The sequence below is a fragment of the Dasypus novemcinctus genome, chromosome 10 (genome assembly GCF_030445035.2).
Source record: "Dasypus novemcinctus isolate mDasNov1 chromosome 10, mDasNov1.1.hap2, whole genome shotgun sequence".
In the NCBI taxonomy this organism is placed as follows: domain Eukaryota; kingdom Metazoa; phylum Chordata; class Mammalia; order Cingulata; family Dasypodidae; genus Dasypus; species Dasypus novemcinctus.
In genome coordinates, this window is record NC_080682.1 from 643,829 (window position 1) to 659,072 (window position 15,244).

At 63.6% G+C, this 15,244-nt stretch overlaps 1 protein-coding gene and 1 long non-coding RNA gene across 10 annotated transcripts; one reads left to right on the forward strand and one right to left on the reverse strand.

Moving 5' to 3' along the window:
- Positions 1 to 407: 407 nt before the first annotated feature.
- Positions 408 to 5,638, reverse strand: GATD1 (glutamine amidotransferase class 1 domain containing 1). Of its 8 annotated transcripts, none has more exons than XM_058304888.1 (8): positions 5,529 to 5,638; positions 3,779 to 3,855; positions 3,294 to 3,399; positions 2,813 to 2,920; positions 2,129 to 2,223; positions 1,768 to 1,861; positions 1,578 to 1,689; positions 408 to 1,279 (listed from the first exon to the last, which is right to left on the reverse strand). In XM_058304888.1, exons 1-8 carry the CDS (start codon positions 5,590 to 5,592, stop codon positions 1,273 to 1,275), a joined length of 663 nt encoding a protein of 220 aa, XP_058160871.1. In that variant the 5' UTR covers positions 5,593 to 5,638; the 3' UTR covers positions 408 to 1,272. The 8 variants fall into 8 exon arrangements, with proteins under 8 accessions (XP_058160871.1, XP_058160869.1, XP_071073986.1 ...); XM_058304886.1 differs by having other exon boundaries at positions 1,768 to 1,897; XM_071217885.1 differs by having other exon boundaries at positions 1,768 to 1,897; positions 3,294 to 3,428; positions 5,529 to 5,546.
- Positions 5,639 to 5,748: 110 nt separating this feature from the next.
- Positions 5,749 to 11,265, forward strand: LOC131279946 (uncharacterized). Of its 2 annotated transcripts, XR_009187453.2 has the most exons (3): positions 5,785 to 6,229; positions 7,479 to 7,643; positions 8,230 to 11,265. It is a non-coding gene; the product is annotated as an uncharacterized lncRNA (long non-coding RNA). The 2 variants fall into 2 exon arrangements; XR_011649819.1 differs by having other exon boundaries at positions 5,749 to 6,229; positions 7,479 to 11,265.
- Positions 11,266 to 15,244: the final 3,979 nt, after the last annotated feature.

The following is a 15,244-nucleotide window of genomic DNA, read 5'->3' on the forward strand; positions in this document are numbered from 1 at the left end:
TGGCACCCCTGGCCCTGCCCATGCCACTCAAGCCCTCCACACTGATGGGACCGCTGAGACACACAGCCCTGGTGGGTCAGCACCAGCTGCTCCTCGTGCAGGGCCCCTAAGACACCCCCTTTTTTCTGTTCCAAGGAGGTGCTGGGGATTGAAGCCCCACACCTCGTACGTGGAAGCAAGCGCCCGGGTGCTGGCGCCAAAGTGTCAGAAATACCCATTTGTGCACAGGCCACTGCCACGTGCGCGGTGAAGCAGGGATGGAAGGGCTGGCCACGCCCCTGCCCCCAGGTCCATGGGGGTCTGGATGTGGCCCAGCAGGTGGGACTGCCCACCTGGGGGACAGGGCAGGGGCGTAGACCGAGCACGCCAGCACAGCCAAGAAACGCCACAGCAGGAGGGACACAACCTTCCTTCTCGTGTTTTATTGTGCTGAGCCCCACCACCCAGTGTCCCTGAAGGCCAGGCCAGGTGGGGAGGATGGGAGGGAAGGGGAGGCGACGCTCAGACGCAGGTGAGACGAAGGGTCCAGGGGGCTCGGGCTGAGGGAAGCAGCGCAGGCGCCTCTGAGGCCAACGGGCGCCCACAGCCTCAGCCCACCCCTCCACGCCGGCCCTGCTGGCAACGCCTCTGCCCTCCACTGTGGAACACCGCGAGCCGAGGCCTGAGACCCCACGCCCCGCACCGTCAGGAGGCCAGGCATGGAACCACCTGCCCGAAGGCCACCCGACGGCTGTGGCCGGCAGCGCTGCCCGGTGAGGAGCTGGTCGCCACCTTTAACGCTCAAGGGGCTCAGGACCTCCACAGAAGCCGTGCGCTCGGCAGGGCCAGGGCAGGTTCCTCAGCAGGTCACTTCACAGTCAGACCCCGGCAGGCAGGCGTGGTTTGGGGGGGTGGGACAGTCCCCCGGGCAGAGAAAGCCGTGAGCAAGTGCAGGCCGGCTGGGGTCCGCCTCAGGCCGGAGCGGTGCTGGCCGGCACCAGGCAGGGACCTGCCCCCATCCCGACGCGGCTCGCTGCCCAGCACCGAGGCCAGCACGTCCTCCACACAGTCCTTCTTCTCCAGAACCGTCCGGCAGCCAGCACTGTGGCCTCGGTGCCTGGAGTCCAGGCTCTGCAAACTGGGCGGGAAAAAGGAGGACAGGGCCCGGCCCCTCCCCAGGTGAGGACCCCAACAATTCCCAAAGTCACTCGCAGGCCGTGGCCACAGGCCCGAGCACACCCGGGCTCCGATGAGGCTCCAGGAACCCGGCAGGAAGGCGGCTCTGGGCCCACTTCACTTCCTGGGGGACAGACACTCGCTCAAGGCCCACCCGGACGCACAGACCCTCCCTGCTGCCCCCCGCAGGCCCCTCCCCGCTGCCCTGACCCCTCCCCACAGGGCCCCCCCCCCCCCCCCCCGCAGGCCCCGCTCCACCTCCCCACCCCTCCCCGCCCCCCCCAACAGGCCCCTACCGGCCGCCCCGACCCCTCCCCCCGCCCCCTGCAGGCCCCTCCCCGCCACGCGCCGACCCCTCCCCCCACCTAGAACCCTCCCCGCCACACCCCCCCCCCCCCCCCCGCGCCCCCCGCCGGGCCCACCTGCTGCCGCAGAGGAAGAGCAGGTTCTGCACCGCCGCGGCAGTGGAGCCAGCGTTCTGGCCGGTGACCAAGTGGCGGTCCAGCACCACGTGCACCGCACCGGGCGCGCTGGCTGCAGGGGCACAGGCGAGCCTCAGCCCCTCCCCGCCCCGCCCGCGCCGGGCTCCCCACAGGCGGCTCTGGGGCTCACCGCTAAAGCCGGCGCCCGCATCCTTGACGAAGTCCTCCACCACCAGGGGCAGGCGGGCGAAACCGGGCGCCCTGACGAGCTCCAACACCGAGGGCTGCAAGGGGGTGGCTGAGGGGGGCCTGGGCGGGTCCTGCTGGTCCCACCCCCACCCCAGGTTCAGGGGTCCAGACCGCAGCAAGTGGCGGTGGCTCCGTCACCCCCCACTTCTCACCACAGGACGAGCAGGATGGCGGCTCGCGGCCAGGGCGGCAGGGCCGGGGAGTGGGCCGCGGGGGCACCCCAGACCCACTGAGCCCTCTGGTCTGGGGGACACACAGGCGCTTCCGAGGGGAGCCGGGCCGCGCCCCCACACGGCACTCACCCCCGTCACACTGTACCCTCGGAACACCCAGGAGCCGTCCTCGCTGGTGGCGCAGCAGAGCGCAGCGACGCCATGGCCGATGGCGCAGATGGGCTCTGAGGGCAGCACGGGACGGGGGCTGAGGGCCTGGGGCCCCGGCCACACACGCACTGAGACCCACACGCTCAGAGCACAGCCCGAGGCACTGGACCCCGCCAGCCAGGCCCCGGCTTCCCAGGCCCTGGCACAAGTGCCCCACCCGGGAGGACCCCTCTCCACGGGCCCCTCCACGCGGCCCTCTGACTCAGCCCCTTGCCTGTGCCGCCCAACGGCCTGGTTCAGGCTGTCCGCCCTGGCACAGGCTGTTCCCAGGGCCGACAAGGACCCAGGGTCCCAGAACAATCCCAGCCTGTCCAGTCAGTTATTCCCAGGAGCCGCCGGGCACCAGGACCAGCCGTGCTCTTCCAGGTCCCCGGGGCCCCTGCCGGCCTCGAGCGCAGCCGCAGGGGCTGAGCAGTGGGAGTAGAGGGGATGGCGGTGCACAGGGGCACAGGACACCCCCGGCCTGAGAGGATCTGGTGCCTCCAAAGCCAGATCTGTGCTCTGGGCCCCAGCAGCCACTGCCTCCACCACAGCTGCTACCCAGCCCTGACCAGGGCACCCCAGGCCCCCACCCCAGGTCTTCCAGGCCCCTGGGGCACCTACTGCTCTCGGAGTGGAAGTGCTGCAGGATGCGGGCCAGGGACCCGCTGCTGGCCAGGTCAGCCAGGGCCCCGGGGCAGCTGGGCACCAGGAGAGCATGGTACCGGGCGCCTGGGGAGAGACCATGGCCCAGGCCACATGCCTGTCACTCGGACCAAGGCTGCCTGCCCAGGCGTCCCACACGCAGAGGGTGGCGGCCAGCGTGAGGTGACTGCGGCAGGGGCCCCAGGCGGGAGCAGCCCAGCCCCCCTCTGCCCTGTGGGCCCCATCCCGAGCCGGCATGGCCCTGCATGGGCCCGGGCTCTTCTGTCTCCTCGGGACCCCCGCCCACCCCCAGGCAGAGGCAGGAGCACTGCGGTCACTGGCCAGCCCAGATGGGCAGGTGGATTCCAGGGCTGCGCGCGGGGAGCCTCTGGGGACCTCCGAGGCCTCGGGGCAGTGCGGCCCGGGGGAGGCCAGAGGCCATCACACGGAGCCGCCTCACCGTCGATGGATTCGAGCCGGGCGGGGCTGGCGTAGGACTTGAGGCGGAAGTCCTGGACCCAGCGTGCGTTGCTCTCGTTCACGTCCACGAAGTCCATGGGCTTCCCCTGGAGCAGCAGAGGCCAGAGCTGCGGCCCTGAGAGTGCCCCAGGGGTCAGGGCAGCGCCCGGTGGAGGAGCCCGCCCGCCTGCTACGCTGCCCCACACCCCACAGAGAAGGGGCGCAGATGCCCCCGCCTCGGAGACCGCCGCCTGAAGCACGTGACTTGTAACCCCCGTCCGTGCCTGGCAAGCCCAGGGATTTCTGAGACCCCTCAGCCACCACAGCAGGAAGCACTGCCCTGTGTCCCCGCGGACGCAGCCCTGGGGAGAAGCTCGTCTGCACAGGCATGGGGGCCTCCAGGTTCAGATGGGGTCCAGGACATGACCCGAGGAGCAGCCCAAACAGCGAGCCCGGGACCCTCACCCCAAGCCTCAGGGGACTCACCCCAGGGGTGGCCACCTGCAGGTTGAAGGCGGCACTGGCCAGGGTGAAGCACTGCGAGAAGGACGGGGCGGACACACCTGCACAGCAAAGCGACCCGTGGGCGCCGGCTCGGCGCGACCCGCATCCGCCGCCACCTGCCCCAAGCTCCAATGACCAGGAGGCTGCCCGCACAGAGGCCCAAGGGGTGGGCAGCCTCCAGTGCAGGGCACCCTGACCAAAACCCACTCTCTGGTCACTTCTCAAGCCCTCAAATGCCCTATGCCCCCCAGGGGTGGACCCCCCCCAGCACCCCCCACCCCAATTAAGGGGTACCCTGCCACCCTCCTGGCGGCCACCAGCAATCAGCCTGCTGGGCAGCCAGGGAGCGCCTCTATGATCCACCCCGCCCCCAGCCCGTCCCGCGGGGCCCTCTCTGCGGCCCCCCTCAGGGTCACTGGGAGCCTCAGGCGAGCGCCTGGGAAGTCAGAACAGCCACTGCCCCGCCCCTGCAGGGCGCTAGGGCGCCTGGGCCCTCCAATAGAACCCGTGTTGGCCGCGGGAGCCCACCGGCCTCACCCCACAGCTGCTCCTGCGGCCTTGCCGCCAAGGAGGCCCCTTAGCCGGTGCAATGCCCCTAGCTTCCTCCGTTCCACCCGGACAGCCCCTTCCTCCACCCTCACCCATGGGTCACCGGTGGAGCAAGTCGTGGGAGCATGGCTGGACCCTGCCCGCAGCGCCCTCCACAGCATGAGGGGTCTGGGCAAAAGGACACACGGACGCTGGGCTCTGAGCCCAGGTCCGGCCCTTGCCCGCCGGGCCCAGGGTCAGCTCTGCTCATGGCCCGTTACTCAGAGAGGCTCTCGCTCCCCTGGCCCAGCTCCCTGCCTGGCCTGTCTTCACGTGAAAACTTCCTGTGTACCCCCATGCTGCTCAGAGACCCCAGGGAACCAAACACGTGAGAAGCAGGGCATGTGCCCCAGTGCCTCCCGCCCTCTCCACCCTGCCCCCCAACCCAGAACACCAGGCCCTCTCCAGGAAGCCTGAGCACCACCTCCTCAGAACAACCAGCCCCCATCCCGAGGTCCCCAGCACATGGCGCTGATGGGATGAATAACGGGGGACGGGGCGGGGCACAGCCACCTGCAGCTTGGCACTCAGGGCCGCCTCAGGCTGCCCGGCTCCTACAGCAGGCCAGGGCACCTCGCTGGCCGTGTCCCCCGAGCAAGGTTCTCCTGTCATGAGAGGACCCCAGGGGCCCTTCGACCCTCCAGGGCCACAAGCGCTCCCTTTCCAGAGGTTGGACTTTCTTCCCGTGCTTCTGCACAGACGAGAGGGCCGCGGTGGGCGGCTTTCGGAGCCCACTCCCCGCTGTCCACTCTGCCCCTCTCTAGCCCGCCTCCCACCCCAGGGCTTTGCACCCCGGGTCTCTCCTCGCCTTCCCACTCCTCTAAAAACCCCGCCCCGGACTCGCTTTTGTTTCTCCAGGGCAGCTGCCGCTACCCCCCGACTCCTAGGGGTCCCGTCGCACATCCGGGGCTTAAAGGCTGACACGCTCCCTTCCCGGAAGGGCACCCCTGGAAGGAGGCGCTGCGCGCAGAGGCCGCCGGGAGCGCGTGCCGGGCCGGCAGTCGAGCGGGCCTCGGCCGCCAGGAGGGGCAGCTCCCCGCGCGCTCCGGGGGCTGCCCCCTCCCGGGGTCCCCGCCGCGCCCCTGTCGCGGGAGCCCGCCGCCTGCGGAGGATCCACCCAGCGGCCCGCGGCGCCTGGCCTCACCTTCGGCGGCGCCGCTGGCCACGAGCAGGCAGGCGGGCCGCCCGGGGAGCCGCTCGGCCGCCATGGTCGCGGGCCGGCGCGGGGGCGGGGCTGCGTGCGCGGGGCGGGGCTGCGTGCGCCCAAGGGACGCACACGTAGCGCGGCGGCCTAGGGGCGGGGCGGGGCTCGGCCTGGGCGCATGCGCAGTTCTCCCCGCCTGGTATGGCGGCTCCCCGGCCGCACCCCCTCTCTCCCTTCCGGGGGCGGGTTTAGGGTCCGGGTCGGGGTCGGCTCGGCGCGCCGCGTCCGCGGCCCTGCCCACGATCACGTGAGCTTCGTGCCCCGGAGGCCCGGGGCCGGAGTCCGCTTCCTGCCCTTGGTGCCTAATCGGGGAACAGAAACCGGCGAGCGCCGCTCGTGGTATCCGCGAGCCGGGCGCCGGCGGCGGGCGACCCCGTGGCGGGAAGCGAGGAGCGCAGGCCGGGACGACGCGGCCGCGGGGGTGTGAGCGCGAGGGAGGGGCGCGGTGTGGGGGAAGATGCTCCGGCCAGGCGCGCCCGCGCTGGGAACGGAATTAAGTCAGGTCCCGGCTTACGCCGCGCACAGAATGCCAGGGCCAGAAACACCGAAGACGTGAACGAGACCAACTGCCAAAACTGTTAGAGTAGGGCACGGAGGGTACCTACCTAACAGCTTCAAACGGGACGCCGGAAGCTCACACGGTAAAGCACTGGTCACGCTTGATAAAACTTATTTGAGAGCCCTTCTGCGGAGACACGGAAGAGTGAAAAGCGAGCCAAAGGCTGCTAGGAGGAAGGCTTAGCATGCATCCTTACAGAGAAACCCTACGAATAAGTAAGGGGCATTCCATCCATTGTGGGTGGGACTGCGTCTCCAAAAAAGCCAAGTTCACGTCTCTCCCCCCAGTCCCGTGACTGGGACCTTATTTGGAAATAGGCCAAGTGATTAGGTGGGCCCTGATCCGGAAGGATTGGGTTCTGAAAAGGATGAGTGGACACAGACACAGGAGCTCAGGGCTCTGCAACCAGGAGCCGAGGATAGGAAGGGGCTGCAGTGCTGCTGCTAAGCCCCTGGTGTGAGGTGCTTTGTCACATCAGCACTAGACACTGTGACACAAACAGGAAAAATCACAAATGCTAAAACCCCAAGGGCCAGAAAAAAATTGGAATATAGACTATAAGCTTTTTACCAATGTCAAATTCCTTGAGCTTAATAACTGCACTTAACGATGGTTCCTTAAGTGAATATCCTTGTTCCTAGGAAATGTACGGGGAAGTATTAAGTATTCAAGGAGCATGTTGTGAAACCTACTCTCGGGTGTTCGAAAGTTAAATAGGTAGTTTAGCAGAATGATAGATCGTTTAGATAGATGAATTTACATAGGAATAGATTACAGAATGACACAGCAAAGGAGGTTAAAATTTTAAATCAGTACATCAGGGTATCTGGGGCAGTGAGGGCATGTTGGAGTTCTCTGTGTGAGGTTTGTTTTATTTTTGCAACTGTCCTGTAAGTTTGAAGTTATTTCTAAATAAAAAGTTAAAAAAAAAAAAAAAGGAAAAGAAAACCAAAAAACTAAAGGGCCAAGAACGTGGAAAAGGAGCACATCAGACCAGTGCAAATGAAAACCACCGGAAGCTGCCACCTTTCCCATTCAGCCTGCCAACCACAGGGCTCTCTGTCTGCCCTCGGGGCCTGGGTGAGGGGTGTGCCAAGCCGGCCTGGGGGGCTGCGGGGACCAAGCCAGCTGTCCTGCAGAGATGCAGGGCAAGGGGAGTTTCCTGGGCGGTCCCAGTCACTGTGTCGACAGTTAGGCCAGCTCTGAGACGACCTCGTGGTCCACCAACAGAGGAACGTGCCACGGGGTCAAAGATGGGGGACCCAGTGCGCCGCCCGAGCCCGCTGATACCCCAGAGGGGTTTTGTTGGGTTTTGTCTTGGTTTTTTCCAGGCACAAGCTGAGAAGAATTGAGAGAAGGGCGGAAAGACAGCCCCAAGGTGCTGGAAGCTCTGGGGGTGCAGCGTCCGCCCCGCGGCGCCCCTCACCTGGTGCAGACCCAGGGGTCTTCTCTGCACAGGTACAGCCGTGGGTGCCGAACTGAAGTAGCCGCCTCAGGTCAGAGCCAAGGCGCAGTGCCAAGACTGGGGGGCATGGGAAACGTTCACCGGGTCATAAAGCCCCTTCCCCACTTCCAGACGCGGAGATGTGAGGCGTTGCATTCTTTTTTTTTTTTTTTAAAGATTTATTTATTTATTTATGTCTCTCCTCTCCCCCCCCCACCCCAATTGTCTGTTCTCTATGTCTATTTGCTGTGTCTTCTTCTTTGTCTGCTTCTGTTGTTGTCAGCAGCACGGGAATCTGTGTTTCTTATTGTTGCGTCATCTTGCTGTGTCAGCTCTCCGTGTGTGCGGCACCATTCCTGGGCAGGCTGCACTTTCTTTCATGCTGGGCGGCTCTCCTTATGGGGCGCACTTCTTGCATGTGGGGCTCCCCTACGCAGGGACACCCCTGTGTGGCAGGGCACTCCTTGCAGGCATCAGCACTGCACATGGGCCAGCTCCACACGGCATTGCATTCTTAAAACACATGGTGTGATTGTTAAAAGAAGGTTGGGGAGGGAAGTGGCTGTGGCTCAATCAACTGGGCTCCCCTCTACCATATGGGAGGCCCTGGGTTCACATCCCGGGGCCTCCTTGTGCAGGCAGGCTCGTCCACACGCCACGGAGAGCGACTGGCCTGCCAGTGCTGCAGAGAGCCAACTCAGCACGGTGACACAACAGAAAGGGAGACAAGTAAAAAACACAGAAGAGTGTGCAGCAAATGGACACAGCAAAACAAGCCGCAAGAGTGTGGAATAAATTAAAAAATGAAATACAGACATACAGAAGAATGCACAGCAAATGGACATACAGAACAGACAGCAAGCAAGGGGGGAGAAAAGAAAAGGTTGGGGAGCCCATGAGCCATCAGAAAGATCTCTTGGAAAAGAAAAAGAACAAAAACAAAAATCCCCAGGAAGCAGATGTGGCTCAAGCAATTGGGCTCCCGCCTACCACATGAGAGGTCCCCAGTTCAGTTCCCAGTGCCTCCCGGAGAAGGCAGGCAGGACAGTGCGCTGGCGCGATGGGCAGGCACAGCAAGCTGAGGCAACATGATCACATAACAAAGGAGACAGAAGAAAGACAATGAGATGACAGCGGGGAGCTGAGTGGCTTAAGGGAGCACCTCTCTGTCACATGGGAGGTCCCAGGTTCTGTTTCCGGTGCCTCCTAAGGAGAAGACGAGCACACACAAAGCACTCAAGAAATGGACACACAGAGTAGACAGCAACTGCGAACAAAAAGGGGAGGTTATCAATAAAATACATCTTTAAAAGGAAAAAAAAATCCTACCTGCCATGGTGAAAAAAGGGAGAATGAAAATCTCCCAGAAAGGAAGGCAAAGATAGAAAGAGATGGGGAAAAATTAAGTTACAACATAAATCTGAGAGCTTTGACATTGCCAGAACAGGCCCATCTCAACTGCAAATCCAGTGGCTTTCAGCCCGTCTCGGCTGTGCAGCCGTGACCAGTCAATTCTGGAACCTTCTCAGCTACACAGAGACCCTCTGTTAGCTCTTGTCCACAGCCCTAGCCTGGCACGCGCTCTGCTTCGGGTCGTGCCGCTCACTCTTCTGGACACTCCGGGAGGTGGACTCCTGGGTGCCGGCTCTTTCCCGCCTGCTTCTTCCAGTGCGACGTCTTCAAGGTTCTCCACGTTGAGCTCTGACCCTTTGCACGGCTGGAAAGTATTCATTCCATGACGCACAGGGCCTGCGTTTTGTTTTCTTTTCCACTGGACAGGTTTCCACCTCCTCCCTTTTTTCCGAGGACCTGGGCTGGAGGTGGCCGCCTGCTTCCACTGTCCCTTCCACACGTCCTCTCCTTGCATTTCCTGAGAACTGAGGCTCCACTCCGGGCCCCCAAGCCCTGGGAAAGGGACCCCACAACTCACCCCAAAAGTGCCCAGAAGGCTGAGATTCCAGACCAAGAGTCTGCCAGGTGGGAAGCGCTCCCAGGGACAGAGAAGCATCCTCCCGGACCAGGCCCCCGGGCCTCTCGGAGTCAGACTGAGGGCGAATTCCTGCTGCCCCCCCCCAGGGCACCCTCAGGAGCTGCCTCCACCTGGCAGAGCCCCTGCAGGGTGGTGAGCCAGGTCCAGGTGAGAAGGTAGTGCGGCGAGCGAACTGGCCGTCCAGGCATGTGACCGCCCGATGCCCATCGGCCAGGGACAGGGGCTGGGACCCCTCCCTCCTCCCCCCTCGCTCTCCCAGCTCTCACCCACCGGCTCAGCCTTCCGTTCCCTACGGAACGGTCTTCGAGGTCAAGGCCACCTCCCGGTGGCCCGTCCCCAGGGAGACCCAGCCCCACCTGCCCCGCAGGGAGGCCGCTCCTGGTGTAGCCCTCTGTCCGCGTGTCACCCCAGCCCCACCTGAGGACCCCCCTCTGCCCCCCTGGCCCCCTGGGGATGGTGTGGCTCAGAGGCGTTGGGGGGCGGGCTCTGGGTCCCACCTGTCCCTCTCCTGCTGAGCTGAGCAGGGACAACTCCCTGCCTAAGCCTTGTGGGCCCCAGAAAAGCGTTCTTGAGCCACCCTGTGCGTGGGGACATGTGGGACCTTTTGGTTAGAGCCCTGTAGCCAAGGGCCTGTGATCACGGTTGAGGACCCGGGACCGGTCCTGATCTTACTGGAGTCCTACATAAACGGAGGAGCGGGGAGGAGAAGCACCGTTCTACGTCTTTACTGTCCGTGTGAGGGAGGACTCCAGGATCGCCCACAGCCGTGGGAAGAGAGAACCCTGAGCGGCCAAGGGGAGCCCAGAGGCTGGACTCACGGAGCAGCTGAAGCTGAGGAGAGGACGCCGTGGGAGAGGCGAGCCGTGGACCTGACCATCCACACCCGCTCAGGGAGAAAGCCAGCCCGAGGGAGAGGCGGAGACCCGCGCCACTGCCTCGCCAGGTGGCGGGATCCAGAGCCCCCAGCAGCCGCCTTCAGTGAGACGGCGTCTCTGATGAGGCCTTGATTTGGACATTTTCGCAGCCTCAGAACTGTAAGCTTTTATCCTGATAAGTTCCCATTATAAAATCCAACCCATCAGCGAGGGTTCTCTGTGCTGTGTAGGGCTAACTGGACACCCAGGAGGACGTCCAGCCCCTAAACAGCAGCCAATGGTCTGTGTCTGCGGAGAATGTCACCCAGAAAATGAAATAAAATCCAGGGATTCAATCATGCAGGGAATGTGGATGCAGAATAATGTGCAAGGAAAGGAATAAAAAATGGGTGTTTTTTAAAAAGATGTATTTAATTATTTCTCCCCCTTCTCCTCCCACCCTGCTGTTTCTGCTGTCTGTGGTGTTTCTCTTCTCATTTTCTCTCCTCTAGGATTCACCGGGATTCAATCCTGGAGACCCCTGATGGGGGGAGAGGCTCCCTGTCAGCCGTGCCACTGCAGTGCCTGGTTTCTGCTCGCTTCACCCTGACTCTCCGCTTGTCTCTCTTGTGATGTGTCATCATCTTGCTGTATGACTCACTTACGCAGGGCACCGGCTTGCCTGCAGGCACACTTTCTTTTTCACTAGGCCCCAGGGATCGAACCCAGGTTCTCCCATATGGTAGGCGGAAGCTCTATCAGTTGAGCCACATCCACTTCCCAAGATTGGTGGTTTTTGATGCTTGATGAAACATAAATTCAGAATAACATCTTTGCTTGGATTTGTATTTGCCATTAATGTGTCATGTTGTTGTATAGTTTTTGGTTAGCAAACTTAACTTTATGAATACGACTACAAATACGCAATTTCATTTTATTTCATTATTTTAAGCCATGTTGTATTTAGATATCTATTAATACTTTCTATAAATAGCTTTTTTGTTGTTTTTTTAAAAAATCCACCCCATTACTGATTTTGTGCTGGCAGCCTTTAGCAAACTAAAACAAATTGATACCAGGAGTCGGGTGCTGCAAATGCAAATACCAGAAATACTGGAACGGTTTTCTAAATGGGTAAGGGGTATTTTTTGGAGGAATTGTGAGATGCTTGATGGAAATGGCCTAGAAGGCTTTGAAGAGACGGTGGGTAGAAATATGGAGCCTAAAGTTATTTCCAGTGAGGACTTAAACAGAAACGGTGGCTGTAACAGGAGTGAAAGCAATCCTTCCTTCAAAGAGGCAGAACCTGGCAAAACTGACTCCTGATGGTAGGTGGACGGCGGAGTTTGAAAGTGATGAGCTTGGACATTTAAGCTGAGATTTCTGAACTAAATGTGGAAAACATGACCTGGTTTCTCCTTGTAGCTTATAGCAAAATGTGAGAGGAGAGAGAGAAGGTGAGAGCTGCACTCCTGGGCACAAAGAAATTCTGAGCTTCCAGAAAATGAGTCCCCAGAGGACAGTGCTGCACACGAGGATTTAACTGAACTGGGAATTTCTAAGTCAGGATTGGAATGCAGTTGTCCAGGGAAGACTTGTGGAAAGCTTTACTGTGTGACTGCTTGGACCCCTGTTTGTGATACCAAAACCAACAAGCTTTTTGAGAAATCTGTACAAATAAAACCACTGTCAGCCTGGACTGAAAGGAGCAGGAAAGGGAGAGATTGAAGGAAAAATGGCTTTAAGAGGAAGACCGTGGAAGCTGGGGTCTGGACTAAAGACGCCTTCCTCGGCCATGAGAGGTCCCACCCGGGTGTGCAGTCAGGCTGAGGATTCCGGGATTTTAGAGGATGAGCCCTCCGTCCAGTTGTGAGGAAGAGTTTGGCTGCCCCAAGCTACAGAGAGGGTGGGGCACATTCCCTGGAGATTGGGGTAAGTTAGGTTGCCACCCCACTGTTCGGGGGGTTGGGCCTGTGCCCCAGAGATTGGGGAGTGTGTGGCCATCGCCCCAATGTTCTTGGAGGAGAGGGGGCGTCAGGAAGAAGGGGGCACTGGGATGTGGGGCAGCAGGCAAGGGGTGCAGTGAGGGCTTTGTAAGGCAAGCTTGTGGCCGAGCGACCACCAGGTCAACACTGACCCCAGAACTTGTGCTGACCCTGGAGCATGGTTCCACTGGAGCCCGCGCTGACCCTGGAGCCCACAGTGACCCCGGAGCCCATGATGACCCCGGAACCCGTGCTGACCCCCCAGAGCCCACGCTGACCCCGGAGCCCGTACTGACCCCGGAGCCCGCGCTGACCCCCCAGAGCCCACGCGGACCCCGGACCCCGCGCTGATCCTGGAGACTACACTGACCCCGGAGCCTGCGCTGACCCCGCATAGCCCACACTGACCCCGGACCCCGCGCTGACCCCTCAGAGCCCACACTGACCCCGGAGCCTGTACTGACCCCGGAGCCCGCGCTGACCCCCCAGAGCCCACGCTGACCCCGGAGCCCACACTGACCCCGGACCCCGCGCTGACCCCCCAGAGCCCACACTGACCCCGGAGCCCGTACTGACCCCGGAACCCATGATGACCCCGGAGCCCGCGCTGACCCCCCAGAGCCCACACTGACCCCGGAGCCCGTACTGACCCCGGAGCCCACGCTGACCCCCCAGAGCCCACACTGACCCCGGAGCCCGTACTGACCCCGGAGCCCACGCTGACCCCCCAGAGCCCACGCTGACCCCCCAGAGCCCACGCTGACCCCGGACCCTGCGCTGATCCTGGAGACTACACTGACCCCGGAGCCTGCGCTGACCCCGCATAGCCCACACTGACCCCGGAGCCCGCGCTGACCCCCCAGAGCCCACGCTGACCCCGGACCCCGCGCTGATCCTGGAGACTACACTGACCCCGGACCCCGCGCTGACCCCCCAGAGCCCACACTGACCCCGGAGCCCGTACTGACCCCGGAGCCCGCGCTGACCCCCCAGAGCCCACACTGACCCCGGACCCCGCGCTGACCCCCCAGAGCCCACACTGACCCTGGAGCCCGTACTGACCCCGGAGCCCGCGCTGACCCCCCAGAGCCCACGCTGACCCCGGAGCCCGTACTGACCCCGGAGCCCACGCTGACCCCCCAGAGCCCACGCTGACCCCGGACCCCGCGCTGATCCTGGAGACTACACTGACCCCGGAGCCTGCGCTGACCCCGCATAGCCCACACTGACCCCGGACCCCGCGCTGACCCCCCAGAGCCCACACTGACCCCGGAGCCCGTACTGACCCCTGAGCCCAAGCTGACCCCGGAGCCTGCGCTGACCCTGGAGCCCGCGCTGACCCCCCAGAGCCCACACTGACCCCGGAACCCGCGCTGACCCTGGAGCCCGCGCTGACCCCCCAGAGCCCACACTGACCCCGGAGCCTGTACTGACCCCGGAGCCCACGCTGACCCCCCAGAGCCCACGCTGACCCCGGACCCCGCGCTGATCCTGGAGACTACACTGACCCCGGACCCCGCGCTGACCCCCCAGAGCCCACACTGACCCCGGAGCCCGTACTGACCCCGGAGCCCATGATGACCCCGGAGCCCGCGCTGACCCCCCAGAGCCCACACTGACTCCGGAGCCCGTACTGACCCCGGAGCCCACGCTGACCCCCCAGAGCCCACGCTGACCCCGGACCCCGCGCTGATCCTGGAGACTACACTGACCGCGGAGCCTGCGCTGACCCCGCATAGCCCACACTGACCCCGGACCCCGCGCTGACCCCTCAGAGCCCACGCTGACCCCGGACCCCGCGCTGATCCTGGAGACTACACTGACCGCGGAGCCTGCGCTGACCCCCCAGAGCCCACACTGACCCCGGAGCCCGTACTGACCCCTGAGCCCGCGCTGACCCCCCAGAGCCCACGCTGACCCTGGAGCCCGCGCTGACCCCCAGAGCCCACACTGACCCCGGAGCCCGCGCTGACCCCGGAGCCCGCGCTGACCCCGGAGCCCACACTGACCCCGGAGCCCGCGCTGACCCCGGAGCCCATGCTGACCCTGGAGACTGCACTGACCCTGGAGCCTGCGCTGACCCCGGAGCCCACAGTGACCTTGGAGCTCATGGTGATCCTAGAGCCCATGATGACCCCAGGGCCCACAGTGACCCTGGAGCCCGCGCTGACCCCCCAGAGCCCACACTGACCCCGGAGCCCGTACTGACCCCTGAGCCTGCGCTGACCCCGCATAGCCCACACTGACCCCGGACCCCGCGCTGACCCCCCAGAGCCCACACTGACCCCGGAGCCTGTACTGACCCCGGAGCCCGCGCTGACCCCCCAGAGCCCACGCTGACCCCGGAGCCCGCGCTGACCCCGGAGCCCGTGCTGACCCTGGAGACTGCACTGACCCTGGAGCCCACACTGACCTTGGAGCCCGTGCTGACCCCGGAGCCCGCGCTGACCCTGGAGCCCGCACTGACCTTGGAGCCCGTGCTGACCCTGGAGCCTGCGCTGACCCCGGAGCCCACAGTGACCTTGGAGCTCATGGTGACCCTAGAGCCCATGATGACCCCAGGGCCCACAGTGACCCTGGAGCCCGCGCTGCCCTGGGGCCGCTCTGGCATCGCCAGCCCTCGGGACTCCCAGGAGGAGAGCCCCAGGTGGACACGGGGAGCCTGCCGAGGAGGCGGGACATGCCCTCAGGCTGCAGCACCAGGAGTGGGGGTGGGGTGAAGCCAAGAGGTGAGGACGGGGCAGGTGGTGAGGGCGGGCAGGAGGCCGGGGGCCCAGGGGAAGGGCGGCGGGCTGGGGGCGCGTGCTGGAGGAGTCCAGGCTGG

Excerpts from the sequence above, each read along its gene's own strand:
- GATD1 (XM_058304885.2), bottom strand. The coding sequence starts at position 5,287 with ATGTGCGACGGGACCCCTAGGAGTCGGGGGGTAGCGGCAGCTGCCCTG. Across the intron at positions 3,856-5,228 it reads GCTGCCCTGGAGAAACAAAA|GTGTGTCCGCCCCGTCCTTC; the intron begins GCGAGTCCGGGG and ends TTTGCTGTGCAG. Across the intron at positions 2,921-3,293 it reads CCGGCTCGAATCCATCGACG|GCGCCCGGTACCATGCTCTC; the intron begins GTGAGGCGGCTC and ends GTCTCTCCCCAG.